Source organism: Hibiscus syriacus, unplaced genomic scaffold, assembly GCF_006381635.1.
Source record: "Hibiscus syriacus cultivar Baekdansim isolate YM2019G1 unplaced genomic scaffold, ASM638163v2 tig00112236_pilon, whole genome shotgun sequence".
Taxonomy (NCBI): domain Eukaryota; kingdom Viridiplantae; phylum Streptophyta; class Magnoliopsida; order Malvales; family Malvaceae; genus Hibiscus; species Hibiscus syriacus.
Window position 1 is genome coordinate 634,056 of NW_024063279.1, and position 23,335 is coordinate 657,390.

The following is a 23,335-nucleotide window of genomic DNA, read 5'->3' on the forward strand; positions in this document are numbered from 1 at the left end:
CTAACAAGTCTTTACCTCTTGCATGTCACTGAGCAAAGTCACATTCTCATCATCTCCTAGATTCAAATCAGTCTGAAGGTTTTTCAGAAACCATGCCCAAGTCACCCTGTTTTCCACCTCCACCACAACCCAAGTAATAGGAAATATCTGATTGTTACTGTCTCTTCCCACGGCAGACAAAAATTCACCTTGGAATACGCCTTTTAAAAAATATTCATCTATTCCTATAACAACACTACAATACTTCTTAAAGCACCAAAACAAACATATATCCTCCTAAATTTGGGATTCTCAACAAGAGTGGGTCTAACAACCACTAAATCAAAAGTACCATCTGGTTAAACAGTCCTCAATACATTCACATAATCATACAATTTACTAAATTCATGTTCAACACTACCCCTGACCTGTTACAGTGCCCACCTCCTAGCTCTCATGTAACATTGTTTGTTCTACTCCACATGTAACTCTTCTCTACCAAGCTTGATCATCTCTCCCAGTTTCAAATTAATAACAATCCTAAGCTTTCCAAAAAAATGTTTTCCTATCAACTTAAAATTAGCTCTTTGATTCTTAAATGTCACAGAACACTGGTGTTCAGTTACTAGAGTTTTAGTTGTAAAAAAACCATCATCCCAAGAGGCATATATCAGAAATGGACACCCTTTATGTAACATCCTCCATACCGGGTTAGTGATCAAATTGTGAAATTTTAAAAGTTAGTGACCAAAGTAGATAAATTGAATAGTTGAAAGATTTAATGGGAATGTTTCATGTAGGATGAATAAGTAAAGAAGGGAAATTGAAGGGGTAAATAAGTCTTTTAATAAGGAAACTAAATAAATCTTAGTTTGAGGATATTTATTCCCACGTAGAAGCTAATGAGAAAGACCATGAAGTTTCCTGATTTCTCTTCTTCTTCTTTCTTCTTCTTCCCCGTGAAGACAAAGTTAAAGGTGAGTTTTCTTGTTAATCAAACTCTTGATGAATTTAAGGTTTCTTATTGATCATTAGACGATAACTAAGCTTAAGGAAAGCTTAGGTTATCTTAAAATCAAAAGATGATGGAGTTAGGACGGATTAAATAAATGAAGTAAAAAAGTGAAATCTTGGAATATAGTTCATAATAAGAATTAGAAGTGGGATTTGACTTGTCATCAAGCTAATTAAAGGATATGAAGTGTTAGAATTCCATTTAGAACATGTTAAAAATTGAGTGAAATTCTTAAATTTTATATGGAGAATTGGATTTCTAAGTTTTAAAGGTATCGAATGGATAATATTTAGTTTAAGTAAGTGTATGCAAGTTAGGGATATAAGAGGAGGTGAAATATAAAGTGTAGAGAAGATTATAAAGAGATTTTCGTGCTTAAAATGACATTTCTGGGCTATGTGCATCGATGCACATTCAATGTGCACCGATGCATCAAGGATAAATCCCATAAATTGTTCAAGGTGTATCGATGCACATGACGTGCATCGATGCACTCTTTTAAAATACAAACATCGAATGTCATTAATGCATTGATGCATAAGGAGTGCATCGATGCACCCCCCTTAAATATAAACATCGAATAAGATTTATGCATCGATACATGGTGTAATGCATCGATGTATACCTTCATTAAAAGATGAAAATGACTTTTCTTTTTAGCCCAAGAAATGATAGTTTAGAATATATTAATTAGTATACTGATTAGCATCAATGAATTACTCTGTAGATACCAAGCCTAAACAAGTTCCAGAACAATTATCTCGTAAGATCGATCGAGGAAAAAGCAAGGAAATATAGGTGAGTGCATATGCATAGCATGAATATGTATTCTATTCAGTTCTAGACTTGTGATAAGTCTAGATTCAATATTTTGATACATGATCGCATTTCATATTATGATACATAACATGAGTTCATATTATATGCATTAAGTGACATGAATATGCAGGAAAGGTTATATAAGCTATGTGATAAAGTGATGGAACATGATATGTTTATGTGATAAAGATATGGAAATTTTTATGTCTATACAATATAAATTATGGGAATGGTGAAAGCCCATGTTATGTAGATGAGAACTATAGGTATAGTTGGCATGACAAGAGTAGAGGGTCTACGCGGTCTTTCGGGATATATATGTATTCTTTGGAACATGTGTGAGGTCTTTTAAGACACATGCTTGATCCTTGGCATATGTATATGATTCTTAAGGAATTATCTACGTGGTCCTTAGGGATAATCTTATATGGCACTACGGTGCAATTTTACGCGGTACTTCGGTGTATTTATACGAGCTGTGGTGACAGCATAGTGCACAACCTCACAGTACTCACATACCTTAGGTTCTCAGTATGGTATCATGAGCCAATAATCTTATTAATATGAATTCATGAATGTCAATATATTATGCTAACAGGTAAAGAACATGGTGATATAAACTGCATGGTTTAGCATTTGATTTCATCTCATTTCATTTAATTATGGCATTTCCATTACATTTCTTTGTTATCATTATTATATTGCCTCACTAAGTCGATGACTTAGCATGTGAGTGTTTCACACATAGGATTCAAGAAAGTAGACGAGACACGTTAAGCAGCTGGACAACATTACTCCTGCAACTACCAGATCAAAAGCAACTTAATAGTATGTCATTTTGTTATGTAAATCAGTGTTGGCATGTAATAGAATGTTAAGTTGTGTATGCTCTGAGTATTTTGATAAACTTGTATTAACATATGTATATTATTGTATTTTAATAATATAAGTTCAAATGTTTTATCGGTTGTTTTTTAGAGTATTGTTTTGTTTAGTCAATGTGACATCCTGGACTTGTATCCGGGTTGGGTATAGGTTGAGGGTGTTACATTTAATGGTATCAGAGCTATGGTTTAGCCAATTCTAGGCATAAACCAGAGTCTATAGAGTCTTTAAATGGAATACATGCCAACAAATAGTAAGAACTTCTGATCTGGTATAGTATGAGTATGTTGTTTTGCTAATAGAATAATGTGTTTATTCTTATTAGATGTCCGGACATAATGGCTCCCGAAGTGAAGCGGGAGAAGATAGGTCTACTGAAAGTAGTAATTCACCTGCCTTGGCCAGGCAAGGTGAAGAACATGCATCTCAAGGAGTGCCTATGCAAGATCAGGATATGTTCTTCAGAACGTTAGACGCTATTTTGACGTGTCTTCAACCTCCTGCTCCACCAACTCAAAGAATGAATGTAGCAAAAGAGTTAAGAGGTTTAGGAGCTCCCGAATTTAAGGGAGAAGCCGAGGAAGGGCCGGTTGCGGCGGATCTTTGGCTAAATGACTTGAAAATCATGTTGAATGGTCTCCATTGCTCTGAAGTGGAGAAGTTAGATGGAGCTGTCTCTTTACTAAGGGGTCAGGCGAGAATATGGTGGATGAACGTCACCATGAGGATGTCAAATAACCAATTGACTTAGTCTTTGTTCTTAGATGAATTTAAAAACAAGTACATTGGAGATCAATTTATTCGGCAGATGAAGCAGGAGTAACTACTCTGTATATGAGTATGAATGTGAGTTCAACAAGCTGAGTAGGTTTGCATATGAGCTTGTGCCTACTGAAAAAGAGGCATGTGAATGGTTTGTGTAGGGCTTACGCCCTAGATTGAAAGAGATATTGATAGTATTAAATTTTTTCCTCGTTCCAAGAGGTAATCAATCGTGCCAAAGCTCTTGAAAGGGCTCAGAATGAGAGATTCAGGGATTTTAGAGTTCATACATAAAAGAGGATGGGTGTTTCTTCTAGCTCAGCAACACCAAAAAGAGGAAGAGACTCAGGATTTCGTTCACAAGCTAGATCAGAATTAGTTGCATCATCTGCTAGGGGAGCAAGTCAAGCAAGACCTAGACAGATACAATCAGTGGGATATGGTGCTGGGAGATTTAATCAGGGTCAAGCAAGACTGTGTCAGCACTGTGGGAAAAGCCATTTTGGGGCTTGTCGGATGGCTGCTGGGACTTGTTTCCGATGCGGAGATGTCGGACATTTTATCCGGGATTGTCCATTGATGGTTGGTGAGCTTGCACCATCTAAAAGAGTTGGTTCTGCCTCACAGAGAGGATGAGGAAGAGGCAGAGGAAGGAACCAGTCTGAATCATCGGCTCAACCTGAAGTTCGGTCAACCGCACGGGTGTATAATCTAAAGACAAGTGATGACCCTGATATTATAGTAGGTACTTTTCAATTGTATGACAAATTAGTATTGATACTGATTGATCCGGGTTCTAATTATTCTTACATTACAAGTAAGTTAGTAAAAGAATTAAGGATTCCCTTAGAAGCTACGAGTAATGAGATTATAGTAACTAATCCTTTAGGCCATAGTGCTCGGGTAAACAAAGTCTGTAAGGGGTGTCTCATAAAGATTCAGGGAATTAAATTCCCTGCTAATATGATGGAATTACCCTTTGACGAGTTTGAAGTGATTCTGGGAATGGACTGGTTGTTACGTTACTATAGGGATGTTAATTATAGATCGAAAAAGGTAACTCTGAAGAGTCCAGGAGGAACATAAATAAGTGTGATCAGTGAAAGATTTAATTCTTTAGCAAATGTAATATCAGTAATGTCTGCTAAGAAGCTATTGCTACAAGGATGTCAGGGTTTTCTTGCAAATGTGATAGATACCAGAGCTAAAGAGAAAGGATTGAATGAGATTTTAATAGTTCGGGAATTCCCTGATATTTTTCCTGTTGAGTTGCTAGGATTACCTCCAGATAGAGAGGTAGAATTTCAAATTGAAGTAATGCCAGGAACAACTTCGATTGCAATGGCACCTTATTAGATGGCTCCAAAAGAATTGCAAGAGTTAAAGAATCAATTGCAAGAGTTGTTAGGAAAGGGATTTATTCGACCAAGTGTGTCGCCTTGGGGAGCTCCAGTGTTTTTTGTTAAGAAGATGGATAGATCAATGCGTCTCTGCATTGATTATCGACAGCTTAATAAGGTGACCATCAAGAATAAGTATCCCCTTCCGCGCATTGATGACTTGTTTAATCAGCTAAAAGGAGCTTCGGTATTTTCGAAGATCGATCTACGTTCGGGTTATCACCAATTGAAGATTCATGAGAAAGATATTCCGAAGACGACTTTCAGAATGAGATATGGTCATTATGAATTCATTGTAATGCCCTTCGGAGTAACGAATACACCTGCTGCTTTCATGGATCTCATGAACAGGATTTTTCAGCCCTATTTGGACCAGTTTGTTGTTGTCTTTATTGATGATATACTGGTGTACTCGAAATCCATTGAAGAGCACAGTGCACATCTGAGGATCATTTTGCAAATTCTCAGGGATAAGAAGCTTTATTCCAAATTGTCTAAATGTGAATTTTGGTTAAATGAAGTAATTTTCTTGGGGTATGTGATCTCTGCAGATGGGATTCGGGTGAACCCTCAAAAGGTTAAAGCTATAATGGACTGGGAAGTTCCCAAAAATGTATCCGAAGTTCAGAGTTTCCTTGGACTTGCCGGTTATTATCAAAGATTTGTTAAGAATTTTTCGATGACAGTGTTGCCTTTAACGAAGCTGATGAGAAAGAATGTTCTGTTTGTTTGGACTTTTGAATGTCAAGAAAGTTTGGAAGCTTAAAGAGAATTCTGACAGAAACTCCTGTATTGGTTCAACCAGAATCTTGCAAGAATTTGTCGTATACAGTGACGCGTCCCATAATGGGTTGGGGTGTGTATTAATACAAGAAGGGAATGTGGTAGTGTATGTATCGAGGCAATTGAAACCACATGAAAAGAATTACCCCACCCATGATTTAGAAATGGCTGCAGTGGTGTTCGCTCTTAAGATTTGGCGTCATTATCTGTATGGAGAACGATGTTATTTGTATACGGATTATAAGAGCTTGAAATACCTGATGACTCAAAAAGAGCTTAATTTGAGGCAACGAAGATGGGTAGAGTTCTTAAAAGATTATGATGTGATAATTGACTATCATCTTGGAAAGGCTAACGTGGTAGCAGATGCTTTGAGTAGAAAGACGTTTGCAGCCTTACGAGCTATGGATGCAAGATTATCTTTAACTGGAGACGGTGGTCTATGTGCAGAGTTAAAACTTAAACCAATATGGTTGGAACGAATAAGAGAATTGCAAAGTAAATATGAAGGGTTTTTGAAAAGAATTAATCAAGTAAAGAGCAAAGAGATTAAAGACTTTGAGTTTAAGTCGGATGAAAATTTGTATTATAAAGGAAGAATTGTGATACCCGATGATGAGGATTTGAAGAAAGAAATATTAACAGAGGCTCATTACAATCCATTAACGATGTACCCGGGTGGAACCAAGATGTATATGGATTTAAAATATCGGTATTGGTGGCCAGGGATGAAACGAAGCGTCACCGAATTTGTGTCTAGGTGTTTGACATGTCAACAGGTCAAAGCCGAACATCAAGTTCCGTCTGGATTGTTGCAACCACTTTCCATTCCACAATAGAAGTGGGAAAATATGACGATGGATTTTATTTCGGGGTTACCTTTGACTCCTAACAAAAGAGATTCAATCTGGGTAATTGTTGATCGATTGACCAAGTCAGCACATTTTCTTCATGTCAGAACATATTTCTCTATGGAAAAGTATTCGGAGCTGTATATTAGGGAAATTATTAGATTGCATAGAGTGCCTGTTTCTATAATTTCTGATCGAGATCCTCGATTCACCTCGAGATTCTGGAAATCTTTGCATGGAGCGTTGGGAACTCGTTTAAAATTTAGTACATCTTTTCACCCTCAAACAGACGGACAATCAGAAAGAACAATTCAAATATTGGAAGATATGTTGCGAGCATGTGTCATTGAGTTTAAAGGGTCGTGGGAGAAATACTTACCACTGGCGGAGTTTGCTTACAACAATAGTTATCAGTCCAGTATTAAAATGGCACCCTATGAGGCGTTATATGGGAGGAAGTGTCGTATGCCATTAAACTGGTATGAGCTCATAGATCGAAGTGTACTTGGTCCTGATTTGATTCAAGATATGGAAGAGAAAGTTCAGGAAATTCAACATAACCTAAAGGTGGCATTTGATCGGCAAAAGTCCTATTCTGACCTTAAAAGAAAAGAGATTGAATTTGAAGTTGGGGATAAAGTGTTTCTGAAGGTATCTCCATGGAAAAAAGTATTAAGATTTGGTCGTAAAGGAAAGCTAAGTCCTAGATTTATGGGGCCTTATGAAATCGTTAAAAGAATAGGACCAGTAGCATATCAGTTATCTTTGCCACCAGAAATGGAGAAAACCATAATGTTTTCCATGTATCCATGTTACGAAGATACATGTCCGATCCTTCTCATGTTGTTGCACCAGAACATGTAGAAATTCAACCTGATTTGACCTATGAAGAAGAACCAATACAAATTTTGGCTCACGAAGTTAAACAATTGAGAAATAAATCGGTTCCATTGGTCAAAGTTCTTTGGAGGAATCACAGGGTAGAAGAAGCCACTTGGGAACGTGAAGAAGATATGTGACTTCAATATCCTTATCTGCTCGTGCAATGAAAATTCGAGGACAAGTTTTCTTAAGGGAGGGAGATTTGTAACATCCTCCATACCGGGTTAGTGATCAAATTGTGAAATTTTAAAAGTTAGTGACCAAAGTAGATAAATTGAATAGTTGAAAGATTTAATGAGAATGTTTCATGTAGGATGAATAAGTAAAGAAGGGAAATTGAAAGGGTAAATAAGTCTTTTAACAAGGAAATTAAATAAATTTTAGTTTGAGGATATTTATTCCCACGTGGAAGCTAATGAGAAAGACCAAAAAGTTTCCAGATTTCTCTTCTTCTTCTTCCCCGTGAAGACAAAGTTAAAGGTGAATTTTCTTGTTAATCAAACTCTTGATGAATTTAAGGTTTCTTATTGATCATTAGATAATAACTAAGCTTAAGGAAAGCTTAGGTTATCTTAAAATCAAAAGATGATGGAGTTAGGATGGATTAAAGAAAGGAAGTAGAAAAGTGAAATCTTGGAATAGAGTTCATAATAAGAATTAGAAGTGGGATTTGACTTGTCATCAAGCTAATTAAAGGATATGAAGTGTTAGAATTCGATTTAGAACATGTTGGAAATTGGGTGAAATTCTTAAATTTTATATGGAGAATTGGATTTCTAAGTTTTAAAGGTATCGAATGGATAATAATTAGTTTAAGTAAGTGTATGCAAGTTAGGGATATAAGAGGAGGTGAAATATAAAGTGTAGAGAAGATTATAAAGAGATTTTCGTGCTTAAAATGACATTTCTGGGCTATGTGCATCGATGCACATTCAATGTGCACCGATGCATCAAGGATAAATCCCAGAAATTGTTCAAGGTGTATCGATGCACATGACGTGCATCGATGCACTCTTTTAAAATACAAACATCAAATGTCATTAATGCATCGATGCATAAGGAGTGCATCGATGCACCCCCTTAAATATAAACATCGAATAGGATTTATGCATCGATGCATGGTGTTGTGCATCGATGTATATCTTTATTAAAAGATGAAAATGGCTTTTCTTTTAGCCCAAGAAATGATAGTTTAAAATATATTAATTAGTACACTGATTAGCATCAATGAATTACTCTGTAGATACCTAACCCATGTTATGTAGATGAGAACTATAGGTATAGTTGGCATGCCAAGAGTAGATGGTCTACGCGGTCTTTCGGGATATATATGTATTCTTTGGAACATGTGTGAGGTCTTTTAAGACACATGCTTGATCCTTGGCATATGTATATGATTCTTAAGGAATTATCTACGTGGTCCTTAGGGATAATCTTATATGGCACTACGGTGCAATTCTACGCGGTACTTCGGTGTATTTATACGAGCTGTGGTGACAGCATAGTGCACAACCTCACAGTACTCACATACCTTAGGTTCTCAGTATGGTATCATGAGCCAATAATCTTATTAATATGAATTCATGAATGTCAATATATTATGCTAACAGGTAAAGAACATGGTGATATAAACTGCATGGTTTAGCATTTGATTTCATCTCATTTCATTTAATTATGGCATTTCCATTACATTTCTTTGTTATCATTATTATATTGCCTCACTAAGTCGATGACTTAGCATGTGAGTGTTTCACACATAGGATTCAAGAAAGTAGACGAGACACGTTAAGCAGCTGGACAACATTACTCCTGCAACTACCAGATCAAAAGCAACTTAATAGTATGTCATTTTGTTATGTAAATCAGTGTTGGCATGTAATAGAATGTTAAGTTGTGTATGCTCTGAGTATTTTGATAAACTTGTATTAACATATGTATATTATTGTATTTTAATAATATAAGTTCAAATGTTTTATCGGTTGTTTTTTAGAGTATTGTTTTGTTTAGTCAATGTGACATCCTGGACTTGTATCCGGGTTGGGTATGGGTTGAGGGTGTTACACTTTACTCTTACACATATCCCTAATTTGTTCTTTTCTATTTGTTAAATACTTGAAATCAAATATATGAGCTATTGCATAAGTAGACAAAGCATTCTTTAACTGTTTTTGAATTTCAAAAATCATTCCTAGTTCAAATCTAGGTTCAACATTTGAAGGATTGAAAAATAGCTTACCAGTCTTCTAGTACAAAATCCTCATCTGAATCAGTCTCATAACTCCCAACATCTGAAGAATGTAGGTAAACAATATCCTCCTCTTTATTTTCACCTCCTAAATCTGTTGAACAGGTACACCCTAAATCTGCCTCATTTTCTTCTGTTGAGCCCAAACCAGTTTTTATGTTTGACTTGTAAATTTGCCTCATTAACTTTTGCTGAGCCCAAACCAGTACATTCTTCATCATTATTTGTTGCACCCAAATCAAAATTTCCAGAATCTTCATTAACCTCCTTAACACCTTTATTAACAACAACTTCTAAGTTTGATGCAGTGGCAGTGCTTTTTTTTATCTTCCTTTTCACTAATTTGAAGTTGTTTCTAATGGAGTTTATCTTATCATCATCATCATCAGATAAGGAACAATATCCACCTTACTCTTCACTCTCCTCTTGGGTATCATAACTCAAGTCATTACTTTCTTCATCTACCAACCTATCAATGCCAACAGGCCCAATAGGTGTAACATCTCAATTTTCAGGTCAGTGACAAAAAAATGTAAGAATTTTAAACTATGTGGTTGAATTAGAATAAATTGATAAATCCAAGGATTTATGGTAGAATTCATGTGAAGGGCTAATGGAAAATTTGAATTATTGGAGAGGGTATTATGGTCTTTTCACCTGAAAGATTTTATCTTTTCTCTTTTAAGGGAGGTAACACGTAGATTGGGGGAAAAGTCTGGAAACATTCTCTCTTCTTTCTCCTTGCCGTAGAAGCCATTGCAAAGGTAAGCTTCCATGATTTTTTGTTGGTTTCTAAATATTTAGGTTGGTGTGGGTCTTATATAAGCTTAAGGAAAGCTTGTATAGGAATTAAACAACAAGATGAGCAAATTAGAAAGGGATTTGTAAAATGGTTTTTGAAATGAAATTTTTGTATGGAGTAGTTTTTGAAGTTTTATTAAGATGTTTGACTTGTCAATGAGCTAATTAAGGGTTAAAAGTATTAGAAATGATTAAGAGCTTGGTTGAAAACATGGTATGCTTTTTTTGATGTAAGTGTTTTAGTGAGATTTTGTATGTTAGGGAGTAGTAAATGAGGACAAGTTGGTTTGGAAGTATAAGGGTAAATTTAAAGGCTTAAGTTGTGATGAATAAAAGAGATTTAGGAGGTTTTTGGGTTATTTTCTAAGTGAAAATAGCCATTCTGGGCTTCGAGTATCAGTACCGTTAGAACAGTACCGATACTTCAAGGGTTAAATATGTGTATTTCTTAAGGGTAGTATCGATACCAGTTGAAGAGGGTATCGATACTGAGTTGGTAGTATCAATACCAGGGGATGATATCGATACTATTTTTACAATATAATTTAAGAATGCCAAAATGGTATCAGTACCTTAAGGAGGTATCGATAACCTTGAAGGGAAGTATCGGTACTGGAGAGGTAGTACCGATACTTCTAGGCATGAATGAAAAGTTAGTGTTTCTTTCATCATAAGTTATTCTTATTGGATATAAGCGATTCAAAGAACGATATTGATTTTCGATTGTTTTGTGTAGTGATTAAATGTAATCAACTTCCAGTCAGCTAGGCATATTAAGTACCGAATTGAAAGGTTTAAGGATTTTGCTTAGAACTTCAGTGAGGCAAAGGTGAGTGCAACTTCTTGTTTTGTAACGGAATTGAGGAAGGCTTGCGATAAGCCAATCTTAGTGTTTTCGATCAAAAACTTTATAATTTGTTTTATGTTATATTGTGATGTTTTATTCAATTTATATTATATAAGCTATGTTTTATGATCATATGATTATGAAAATGTGAACTTTGAACAAGTGTATGTGAAAGTAACTATGTGAATAAAAGACACTTCGAATAAGGATTGAATATAATTATGTGATCAATAGCCTAAAGTATATGTATGAGGATTAGAGGTATAGTTAGCATTCCGAGAGTCGAGGGTTTTATGTAGTCATTCGGGATAATTATGTGGTCATTCGGGACAAATATGTGACACTTCGGTGCAAACCTATGTGGTCATTCGGGATAATTATGTGGCACTTCGATGCAAATTACGTGTTGTGGTGACAACATTAGTGTACAACCTCAATGTACTCAAATACCTAACGTTCTCGGTAATATACCTTGGGCATTTGGAACAAAGATACACAAAGTGAATAATATTTATAAGTATACCTTTTTGATATGGAAAATAAGTTGAAATACTTTATAAAATGTGTTAGGATTTGCGGAAGCTCGATTCGACAATCGAAAGGGTTCGCCAAGAGAGGTTGAATTGGTTTTTTGTTTAGGGAGTAAGGAGATTGAAAGATAAATAATTGTACAACGATTTATAGTGGTTTGACTTCTCAACCAAGTCTACATCCAATACCTTAGCTCCTCACCAAGGATTTTCCTACAAATTTGCTAATTTGTTCTTTCTTTTTCAAAGACAAATAGATAGCATTTACAACTCCCTAGTTTTTCAATGGCTAAACTAGAATCAATCCCTAGCTTTTAACAGGCTCAACTAGAACCAAAACCCCTTTACAAAAGGAAAGAAAATGTAAACAAGAAAACCTCTCTAAGGTAGGTGTTTACAAAATTTAAGCTCACAAGAACAAAATATTTACAAGAGAATAGAAAAATAAGATTGAAAAAACTCTTCTCTTGTGTTTGAATGCTTGGATAGGTGTTCTCTATCTTCTTCAAGTGTCTTGAACATGTATTTATAAGTTGGAATGAGTTTGAAGTCGTATATAGCCGTTGGGGATTCATTTTTTGCAAAATAAAACTGCCCAGAACAGGGTGTATCGGTACACTATCAAGGTGTATCGGTACCTCTTCATTAAATTCGAATTTTATGACCATTGGGCTGAAATTACTGTAGCAGTATATAGGTACACTGTAGAGGTATCGATACACATTTTACATTCGATGTTTTTGAGCATCGGTATTGTTCATTACTTTTCATACAGTATCGGTACTATTCATACAGTACAGTACTATTCATAAAACATTTTTGTGCTCAATTCCAAATTAAATGGAATTTGAATTATTTTTGTAAACTTTGAAAACTTTGAATAAATTCAATTCAATCCCAAAAAATATTTTGTCATAAATTGTTATATCAAAACATAGTTCAACAAAATGTTTTGATAAAAACCAATAAATATTTCGTTTATTGAGTTAGCACTCTTAGTATTTGCCTCACTAAGTCATAGACTTAGCGTGCGATTTTCTCACGCGTAGGTTTGAAGAAAGCAGAAGACTGATTGGGTGAGGATAGCATACCACTTGAAGATCAGATCAAGACAAATTAAATGTAGGTTTTGTGTTAATTTTGTAAACTGTTGGCATGTATTATACGTTTAATTTGAAATGCTATGATCTATTTTGTAAATTCATATATTTTGTAATTCTGTACATTATCAAAGTTTTATGTAAATATGAATGTGAAATGATTTTCTTATTTAAATTAAGGTTTATTCTTTTTATGTTGATCAAAAATTTTAAATTGTTCCTATTTGTTATTTACATGTGTTTGAAAAGTCAATGTGATATCTCGAATTCATATCCGGGTAAGGTACGGGTTAGGGGTGTTACAATAGGTCCACTACCAACATTTTCACTACCATCCATATCAGTTACATGCCAATATTTCCATATCAGTATTGCTTTTAACATTTAATAAATAGAAAAAGTTAACAGAATACTAACATGTTCAGGTCAAACTAATATTTAACAAACAAAATAAATAACCACAATTTCATATGATTCCAATATTCATTATATCTGTCACAAACCAAATAATCAATATGCATTATATATGTCACAATATTTTAACAGTTAATAAACATGTTATGATCAAACTTAAATTATTCTTTAACACAACACAAGACTTGCTACTAATTTAAATATTGTGCTTTGACAACATGTTATGCCTTCAACCTGAGACCAATTGATTTTAGATTTGTCTCCATTGTGTTAAAGAATTAAAGAACATTGGTCCTATACAAGACTTGCTACTACTTTAATCAAATATTTTATTATTTTCAAAAAAAGAATATGTAGAAGAAGACAAAAAAAGTTATCTATGTTGGTCAAATTCAGAATCAACAACATCAAAAGTGCTTCAACTTTATGTATCCTTCAAAAGTCACACTGTAAAAATAAAAATAATTTACCTAATGTTAAAATCCAAAGAATCCATGAAAACTTACTGTTAAAATCAAAAGTCACATTTTTTTTGAGAAATTACTCATATATTCAAAAGTCTAACGCTTCTGTACGGTTTACCCATTTCAAAGGTCATCTACTTTGTAAAATTATGATAACCCTAATCCTTTTTTATAATGAAAGCAACCAAGTTATCTAAAATTAAATATATAAAACCATGAAAGCAAAATTACATTTACCAGCAGAGCTTCATGAAGCAGAACTATAAATTACAGCAACCAAGCAAAATCACAGCAAGCTTTGATGCCGATCCCCATTGAAAAGATTTAGGGTAAAATCAATTTGGGGGAAGTGAGTGAAGGAGAAAGGGGGGAATTTTTAATGGGTTAAACGGTAAAAAAATTATAGCGTTTATTTTTTCATTTTAATTTATTTTTTATTTGCAAATATTATTTTTTAATGTTAAAAAATATACAACGTGACATTTTAAATGGGTTAACGACCAAAATTAATGGTCTGTCACGGCGTGACCCATTCTGAGTTACGGAATGAAACGTTAGGTACCAAACTGAAACGAAAAAAATGATAGACACTGAACTGAAAAAACAAACATACGTTGGACACCTTTTGTATATTTAAGCCTAAATTAAATAAAAAAGATAATTCGTATTTGAATTTATTAATCTAATATCAATTGGTTGAAAGATATGCTCAAACAATAATAATATTTAAGGCACACCGATATTTGGGATATATATATATATATATATATATATATATATATATATATATATATATATATATATATATATATTTTTTATTTAAAATTTTAAATCTTTGAAAATTAACAAAATTTATTTTAAGTAATTTAATTTTATAAAATAAATAATTATTTTCGATACTAATAACTTATTAGTAAAAATAAAATAAAAATAATTATTAAATTTATATTTTGTTATTTTGTATTTTTTTCAATTGGGTTGATATCATTAAAATTGGTTGATTTTTTGCAATAATACAGTCGAAATTTTTTTGTTCAAATAGTACACCCGAGAGATTATTTGCTCGAATGAGGCAAATGCTACAATATAGAACGGAGTCGCATTGTACTCTCCGCGTCTCCCCAAGGTCGCATGAAACACTATGCAACTCCCCTTCTCCCAAATCACCATGCGACTCCCTATCCTCCGAATCACCATGCGTCTTTCTCCGCCTTTAATTTTGCTTTGCCATTTTTGAATGATTTTTGATTTTCCACTACATTGTAAAATTAAAGGCTTTGTAATAAGCATTCGAAAGGTTAAAATATTGAGAGAAAAACACATGGTGATATGGGAGAATGAAAGTTGCATAGTATTCTATGCGACCTTGGGGAGATGAGGAGAGCCCAATACGACTCCGTTCTATCCTATAACATTCACCTTGTTCAAGTAAATAATCTATCGACTATATTATTCAAACAATTTTTTTCCACTAATTATTGCACAAATTCAGCCAACAAATTTAAGTGACATCAGCCTAAAATAGAGGTTTCAAAAAATAATACTAATTCATTTATCTCAAGAAAAATATCACCTGACCCTACTTGTGTCCATTGAATATTATTGGTCCACGTGTGCATCAAAATTACCATCTTGAAAAGCTTTCAGAAGACCTGGCCAAGCTAGTCTGAAAGATGATTTGATGTATTGACTGGTCATTTTGCCATTCTTGACTAGCGTAAAGATTGACATGATCAAGACCCAGATTTCAACCTTCCTTTTTAACCTTTTCCTTATTTCATTTTCTTTGTTTCTAGTTTTTCCCAACGGTTTATGCTTTATTCTATATGAACTACATGAAAATCATGTTTTCAAAATTGATTGATTTAGAGCGTTGGAAAAACTATCTAGTAGAATGTTGTATTTATTATAGTGTTTTTATTTATTATAACGTTGTACTTCCTTTGTTTCATAAAATATATCTATTATTGATTTTTTATCAATTTTTTAAAACTTTAATTAATTATTATTTAAAATTTATTATTGATAAAAAATATAAAAAAAATATATTTTAAAAACCTCCAGTAAAGTAATTTTCAAACATATATTTTATAAAATTTAATTATTTAAAATATTTAAAATAGTCATGAGTTTAACTTTTAAAAAATTAATAAAAAATATTTTTTAAAATGATACCGTGATTATTTTGATATATTTGGAAAGTATCTGAATTTTTTTGTATTATTATTATTATGATGATGATGTTAGATTTAATGTTCTAACTACATGCGGCATGGGTCATATTTTCTCTATATCCTTATAAAGACGTCATGTGATCCGAATATCTTCTTTTATTTACTGTTTATTTCACTTTATTTGAGAAAATAATTTCTCCAATATCCCATAGGAGTCATTTTTTTCTCCACCACATTATCCCATTAAATTTACCTCGTGTTTTCAAATGCAAATCCCTTTTCATGTTCTGCATGTCTATAAACATAATACTTCATTTTTCAAATAAAATTGATAATTAATGTAAACAGTTCTCTTTAAAAAAAAATTAAATTATCTTATATTTTATATTTTTTGTATTTTGTATTTATAATTTGTTTTTATCGTCTCAAAATTTTATAAATTTATTTCTTAAAATTTTAGAAATTCACCTCAAACTTAAAAATTTAAACAAATCATGGTTTATGCTGTAATCTTAGTGTTATCAATGTTGCTGAAATATACCAAGAATGTTCTTCAGAAAATATCAGCTCTTAACAGATCAATAATCGTAATCCGCCAAATCACTTCCTACGTTTAGGGCGAGGGTCTTCAAATGTTAAATAAGATGAACTCAATGTGGAGATTAAACCCTTCAAGATCGTTTGATTCATAAAATGTAAGATTATCTTTTAGAATAAAACTACCGTAATGTTATATTACTTATCATATTACTAAGAATATTTTATTACACTGTTTGATAGGTATGTAAGATTACAGTGTTTAATCGGAGAATATAAAATATAGAAAATATATTTTTAATCAAATTATCCTTAAAATATATTTTCTTTTCTAATAAGTTCAATTTTCAATATTAAAGTCAAAATATTAAATGAAAGTTTATAGAAAAAATATATATTTTTTTTATATTTTTAAATAATATTTATACACAAATAAATTAATTTTTTATTATTTTAATTTTTTATTCCTTTAAAAATACTGAAACATACTTACACCAATATAATTATGTGTTTATTTTTAGGTATCAAGATTTTGGAAGATGTACATACTTACACCTGTGTAAATATGTATTTATTTTTTAGGTACCAAGGTATTGAGAGATGTACATACTTACACTGATCTAAGTATGTGTTAATGATACACTGTTTTATTTTATTGATGCCTATATATATATACAAGTTGTACAAAGAAATATCATTTCAAATTATTTTACAAAATTAATAAAAATATAATATAGAAAAAAATTTATGGAAATTAATCCTAAAAATAAAACACATACCAAAAATAAAACTCGAATCAAATACATATATAATAAATAATCAAAATAAAATAAAAAATTGATATTATTGTTTTACTTTTTATTTTATATACATCATATTATTTTATAATAAGTATTAAAAAAATTGAAATCATTAAAAAAGAAATAAAATAAATTTATAATCATGTGATTATATATTAAAAGTAAAGATCATTTTAAAATAACTATATTATTTTAGTGGTATTATTGTTATAAGGGAAAGAAATTGTCACCGTTAAAAATACTTCATTATCTCAAGAAGGCATGCTCCTAAACTAAATGTGAGAATGTAATTTCGAAAAATTATTTCTCTTTACTAATAATTTTTTCAGCGAGTGCCCCTAAAATATAAGACATTTTACTTTAGTCTTACTCCCAAGGATTTAAATAACAGTTCGTGACCGTGATATAGCGGTAGCGATGCTCTTTGAAAACGCTATTATTTGACTGTAATACCCATAATCACCGTAATAGCGTCTGCTATGCTAGCGATATAACATTAGCGGTGCCCTTCGAAAACGCGATTACGACCATGATTTGAATTCATGCTTACTCCGTCTCTTAAATCCCACAGTCACTAACAGATCCCCTACAGCGGTCCATGATAACGATGATCGATCGAGTCCTTACCCACATTTAAGGCATCTCCTTTTCAATACCCTTTACACCTCTACAATTGCAAAAAGAAAAGAAAGAAAGCAAATGCCCAAGACACAAATCGCCAAATTATATGGATCACAGATTCTAAATAAAATCACCTAATGAGAATTGATGTAAATTCTTAATAAATGAAGTTTACTGCATTTGGTTAATGGAGTATTATTACTTTTAGGGTGTGTTTGGTTGGGAGAATGTGAGATTCCCATGGGAATGAAATCTACATTCCCCCGTTTGATTGACAGGGAATATCATTCCCGGTAATCTTATATTTCTAATAGTGGATTTTTTGAGGTATATTATCGGGAATGTCATTACCTCCATTTCCTTAGGTATTGTTGGATTACCGATGTTTTGGACTAAAATGCCCTTAAAAAATTTCTTTAAAAAATATCATTATTCTATCATTGAATAATAAAAATTTTACGAAGGTTAAATTACAAATTTATCCTTAAACTATTTTAGATTTACAAAAAAAAAGTCTATAATTAAAATTTTATATGAAGTTTAGGTTTTTAAATAAAATTTTACCCTTTCATTAAACCTTTTTATATTTTCAATTTTGAAAAAAAAATTATATAAATTTTATGAATTTAAATTTTTAAAGAAAATATATAAATATTTTTCAACTTGTTAAAAAACAAATATATAATAAGGACAATTTGGTCAAATATACATTCTAATAATATTTTATTCTTTTAACCAAACACGGTAATCCTACATTCCTGCTAAACCAACCAAACACAAAATACAATATTCCCAGTAATCATATTCCCTGGTAATTTTTTATTCCCACTGATAATCTTACATTCCGTGAACCAAACGCACCCTATGATTCTACTTAAAACTTTTTCTTACAAAAGCTTAATATACTTTTTCTTCTCAAACATTTTTCTATTTTCATGCTCGGAATCATGAGATGTCATTATTAATAGGGTAAATTTCACGTTTATCACTCTTGCTATCACTTTTGTTCCATTTGAGTCATTCAATTATCTTTTAAAACCATATCTAATATTACGTTTTGATCAACTATTGTTAAAAATTAATAGAATTACTGATGTGATATTTTTTTACTTTTTCAATAATGATTTGATATAATCTTATGGTGACATATTAACATTAAAATTATTTTTTAATGACAGATAATCAAAATACAACTAAAATTAAAAGTTGGGTGTCTAAAACGGAACAAAGGTATAGCTGCGTTGGAGTACTACGCATGTAGTTTACCCTTATTAATATGATATGATTGTTTATTAACAATAAAATGGTAATTAATAAAAATCAACAAATCATCAACAGAGTAGATTCAAGTGGTAAGTAACTTAAAATCGTTCAAATAGGTCTCGAGTTCGAATGACAAAACCTAAAGAAAAAAAATCGACAAAGCAATTCCTAAGGAAATAGGATTGATACTTTTGGAAACTCCGTGTAGAGAAGATCGATGCAAAAAGGAGCAGTGATTTTCCCATTTTTCGAATGTCTTGTGCTACACCAATTCCGCCTGTACATGCCCCTTTATTCACTTGGGACTCTCAATCTGCAATCACAACAAATAGTTCCTTTTCTTAAAAATTTATATATTTTATTAACAATATTAACAATATTTTTATTAATACACAGGATATTAGAATAAATTGTTAATACAAAACGTTAATGATCGCTTGCTCTATTTTATCGTGTTTTCATGATTCACTACCTAGCTACCAGAACATCAATTCAAATAGTTTGTCCTGAAAGACTCGACATTTGCTTCTCTTGTTTTTCAGTAATGAATGGGTGCAGGGAAGACAAGTCATGGTGCTATTCCCATCCACAACAAGTGGTGATTGGGGTTTGCCCTGTGTGCTTAAAAGAGAGGCTTCTTCTCTTAGCTTCAGAGCAAGCCCGGTCTCCATCGTCCAACAGAGGATTTGTTCAAAAGAAGCCCCGCATTCACCTCCCCAACATCTTTGCTTTACCCTCACTCAAGCATTGGAAACCCCGAGATTTTGATCACCACGACGCTTCAACAGGCCAAGAAGGTCAATACCAAATACCCTTTCAATTTCAGTTTCAAATCCCTCTCTCTCTCTCCCCCCTTTTAACTTTCTTTCATAAACTGGGTTTTTTCTTCGTGTATTCTTGAACATCCATCGCTTGCATGCATGTCTCTTCATAATGCAAAATCATTGTTTGTGTAAATGACAAAAGTGCAGTCAAATTATGGGCAAACTGGAAAAATCAAGAATCTTATCCTGTTTTCTTCAGCTTCCTTTGCAAATTTTCCCTTGCATGGAAATATATATATTTTTCAATGGGAATGTTATGTTTGGCTAGCTTGGTTACCATCAATAATTGTTTGGAAAATCCTAAAGATCCATCGAATTCTGCAATTGATTTATGCGTGTTGTATTTTCTTTTAACTATTTTCATATATTCGGAGGATACTATAACATACCATAAACTTTATCATAGTATAGGACTTAGTACTTTGATTTATCGTCATCTTCTTCCTTTGGTTGAGAACCCAGATTTTAGTCTTTGTGCAGAGTCTTTTATCTCAATCAAGTTCGGAGAGAATGGGGTCGGATCATGGGAAAAAGGCAAAGTTTCAAAGGTTTCACTTGAGAATTGCAGCATGTCGTGGAACCCCACGTTGGGCAAGGACCTAAAAGAGTGCCATAAGAGTGTGATCCAGCATCCCAACTCAGGTGGCACGCTCCGGTGGCCAAAGCGGATGGGTCACTTGTTTCAGCTCGTAAAGTGGAAGAGGTCGACCTCCAAGGCCGAGGGAATCAAGACCATGAAGAAGACCTGGATAAGGAGGTATCTTACAAAGAGAACCTAAGAATAAAAGTCTTTTATTTCTGTATAAAAAGTGATAGCAACTCCATTGGCTTCTTCTTCTTGTATTGTACTAATATTTCTGATTATCAGAACAGGATTGTTACAATATGCTACTTATTTGAGATTGGCCTAAGAAAACAATTATTAGATGGATCCGGATTATCACGTTATTCATGGTATCCATGGTCTCAGTTAATAATATTTTTTCATCTCATTTTTAAGGTGATTTTTAACCTCTTTACTACATATAAATAAGGAAATTAATAAGGAGTTCGTTTGGAAGTTAGTTTGAGATAGATGGATCTTATTGATGGAGATCATGAATGACGTGATGAATTGGGTCATTAAAACATTTCTCCAAGATCAGAGTACTTCTGTCGAGGGTAATTTTGTTTTGCGAGACTTAATTTAAGAATAAATTGTAACATATTTTTATTTAAAATATTATTTTATTCAGCTTAGAAAGGTATACAATATAATAATTTGGTTATAGTTAAAAACGTTATATTACAACAGGTTCTAATTTAATATGTTATGTATCTACTCTAAAAAATTAATAATTAGTAATGATTTTGCTTACGATTGAAAATGTTTTGATGATAATTTTTTATATTATAATAAAAATAGTTACGTAATTTATATAATTTATTATAAAAAATACTATTTCATTTTAATTTTAAAATTACTCATATCACTATTAAAAAATTATATGTTTAATAATATGTTTTATTCAATCGAATTTTATTTTTTTAAATTTTTTATATTAACTCGGTATATTTATGCTCATCAAATAGTGTAGAGATACAGCGGTTCAACTTGTCTGATTGTTGTCTAATTAATAACAAGCTTATATTATATGGCGACGTGGAAACCATGGATTTTGAGAAATTTGCATCATTGCTAGTAACTAGATTTCTTCCCCCACGTGGCCGGAAGTGAGCAGGTTCCTTTGTTTGTTCAGGACCCTTCAGTAGGACACTTTGTCCCCAAGTTCTCACTCTCTCTACGAGAGGGACCACAAGGGAAAAGTTTGAACGTTAGGTGAAGAAGAATGAGGTGAAAAAATATTGGTGCTGCAGGCTTCAACCAAATATGGGAGTAGCTAGAATTTTACTTTATATGTATTAATGAAGAAACACTGTCGATTTATTTGCTAGTCAACAGCTTTGAATTTAGAACACACTTGATTTATATCTGTCCATTTCAAATAATTTCAACATGACCCACATTTAGGTATAAAATTATAAAAGGTTGCTTTGATGTAATCAAAGCTCCATTTTTCTCTTTTGTTTCTTTGAAATATATCTATTCTATTACAATTAAGCTTAACCTCAAAAAATCATATGCTACAAAAGACTATATCAAATTATTATTTAGGGATAATATAGATGAGGTTAGATTTTTTTTATCTACTTGAATTTGATCTAAGTGTTATATTCTTCCCTTATCATCTAATTTAACTCGAATTTAGAAAAAAATTATTTAATTCAGTCTTTGATGTAAAAATTCACATATGATGTATATAATTCATTTTATTAAGTAAAATAATTGAGAAAAAAACGAAGAAATGGATGTTATTGTAATTATCCTAAATATTTAAGAAATAATTATATTACTGTCCTCCATTAGTTGCCATTGTCAAGGATGAGTGGTGAAAGTCTGAAATGTGTGTCGAGAAACTTCTGTAATTCCCATCAGTTGACGGAAGGGAAGACTTGGAATTTGGGATTAAGGTGAGGTTTGGTTCGCTGGAATGTTTATGAGGGAATTTGAATATGTGAATGAATTAGAATCTAATTCCATATTCTGTTTGATTCGCAGACATGTTAAATGAATTTGATTTCAGTAATGTAAAATGACAGAATTGTCATTCTTGGTTTTTTGCTTTATTTTAGTTTATTTTACAACTTACATGTAGTAATATATTATAAAAAATTAAAAAAATATTAAATTTTTATTTTATTGATTGATTATTGATTTCAATAAATTATAAAAATCATGCTAATAAACATTATAAGTTAAAATCATCGCAATCAAAATATGTTAATAAGTTACCAAAAAATAGAGTAATATTTCGATACATTCCAATCGGAGTATGTTAATTAGTTACCAAAAAATATACCAAAAATTATTTTTATTCAATATATGAATTAGAAACTCGACCCGACACGACTCAAAATAATAAAAAAAATTATTTTTATTCAATAAAAACATTGACTTAATTGAAAAAAATTATATATAAAGGGGTATTATTGTAATTATTCCTAAATATATAAGGTAAAATTATATATTTTTTCAGGTCGGTCCGATTTTTTTTCACCCTAAACCCGAACCTGACCCGAATATCACACTTAAAAAAACCCGACTCAACCCTAATATCACACTTAAAAAACCCGACCCAAACAAAATAAAGTTTCATCCGACCCGACCCGAATATATGAATTAGAAATCCGACCCGACCCGAAATAATAAAAAATTATTTTTATTTAATAAAAACAGTGACTTAATCCGACCCGACCCGAATTATATATATTTTCGGGTCGGTCCGTTTTTTTTCACCC

At 32.1% G+C, this 23,335-nt stretch overlaps 1 protein-coding gene across 1 annotated transcript; it reads left to right on the plus strand.

Annotated features, from left to right (window-relative positions):
- The first annotated feature begins 19,629 nt into the window (after positions 1-19,629).
- On the plus strand, positions 19,630-20,863 carry LOC120176352. The gene is made up of 2 exons (XM_039182796.1): positions 19,630-19,969; positions 20,477-20,863. Exons 1-2 carry the CDS (start codon positions 19,633-19,635, stop codon positions 20,773-20,775), a joined length of 636 nt encoding a protein of 211 aa, XP_039038727.1. The 5' UTR covers positions 19,630-19,632; the 3' UTR covers positions 20,776-20,863.
- Positions 20,864-23,335: the final 2,472 nt, after the last annotated feature.

What these genes read in the sequence shown, in the direction of transcription:
- LOC120176352 (XM_039182796.1), top strand. Translation starts at nt 19,633, where the DNA reads ATGATTCACTACCTAGCTACCAGAACATCAATTCAAATAGTTTGTCCT. An exon ending in CGCTTCAACAGGCCAAGAAG is followed by an intron (nt 19,970 to 20,476) that starts GTCAATACCAAA and finishes GTCTTTGTGCAG; the next exon opens with AGTCTTTTATCTCAATCAAG.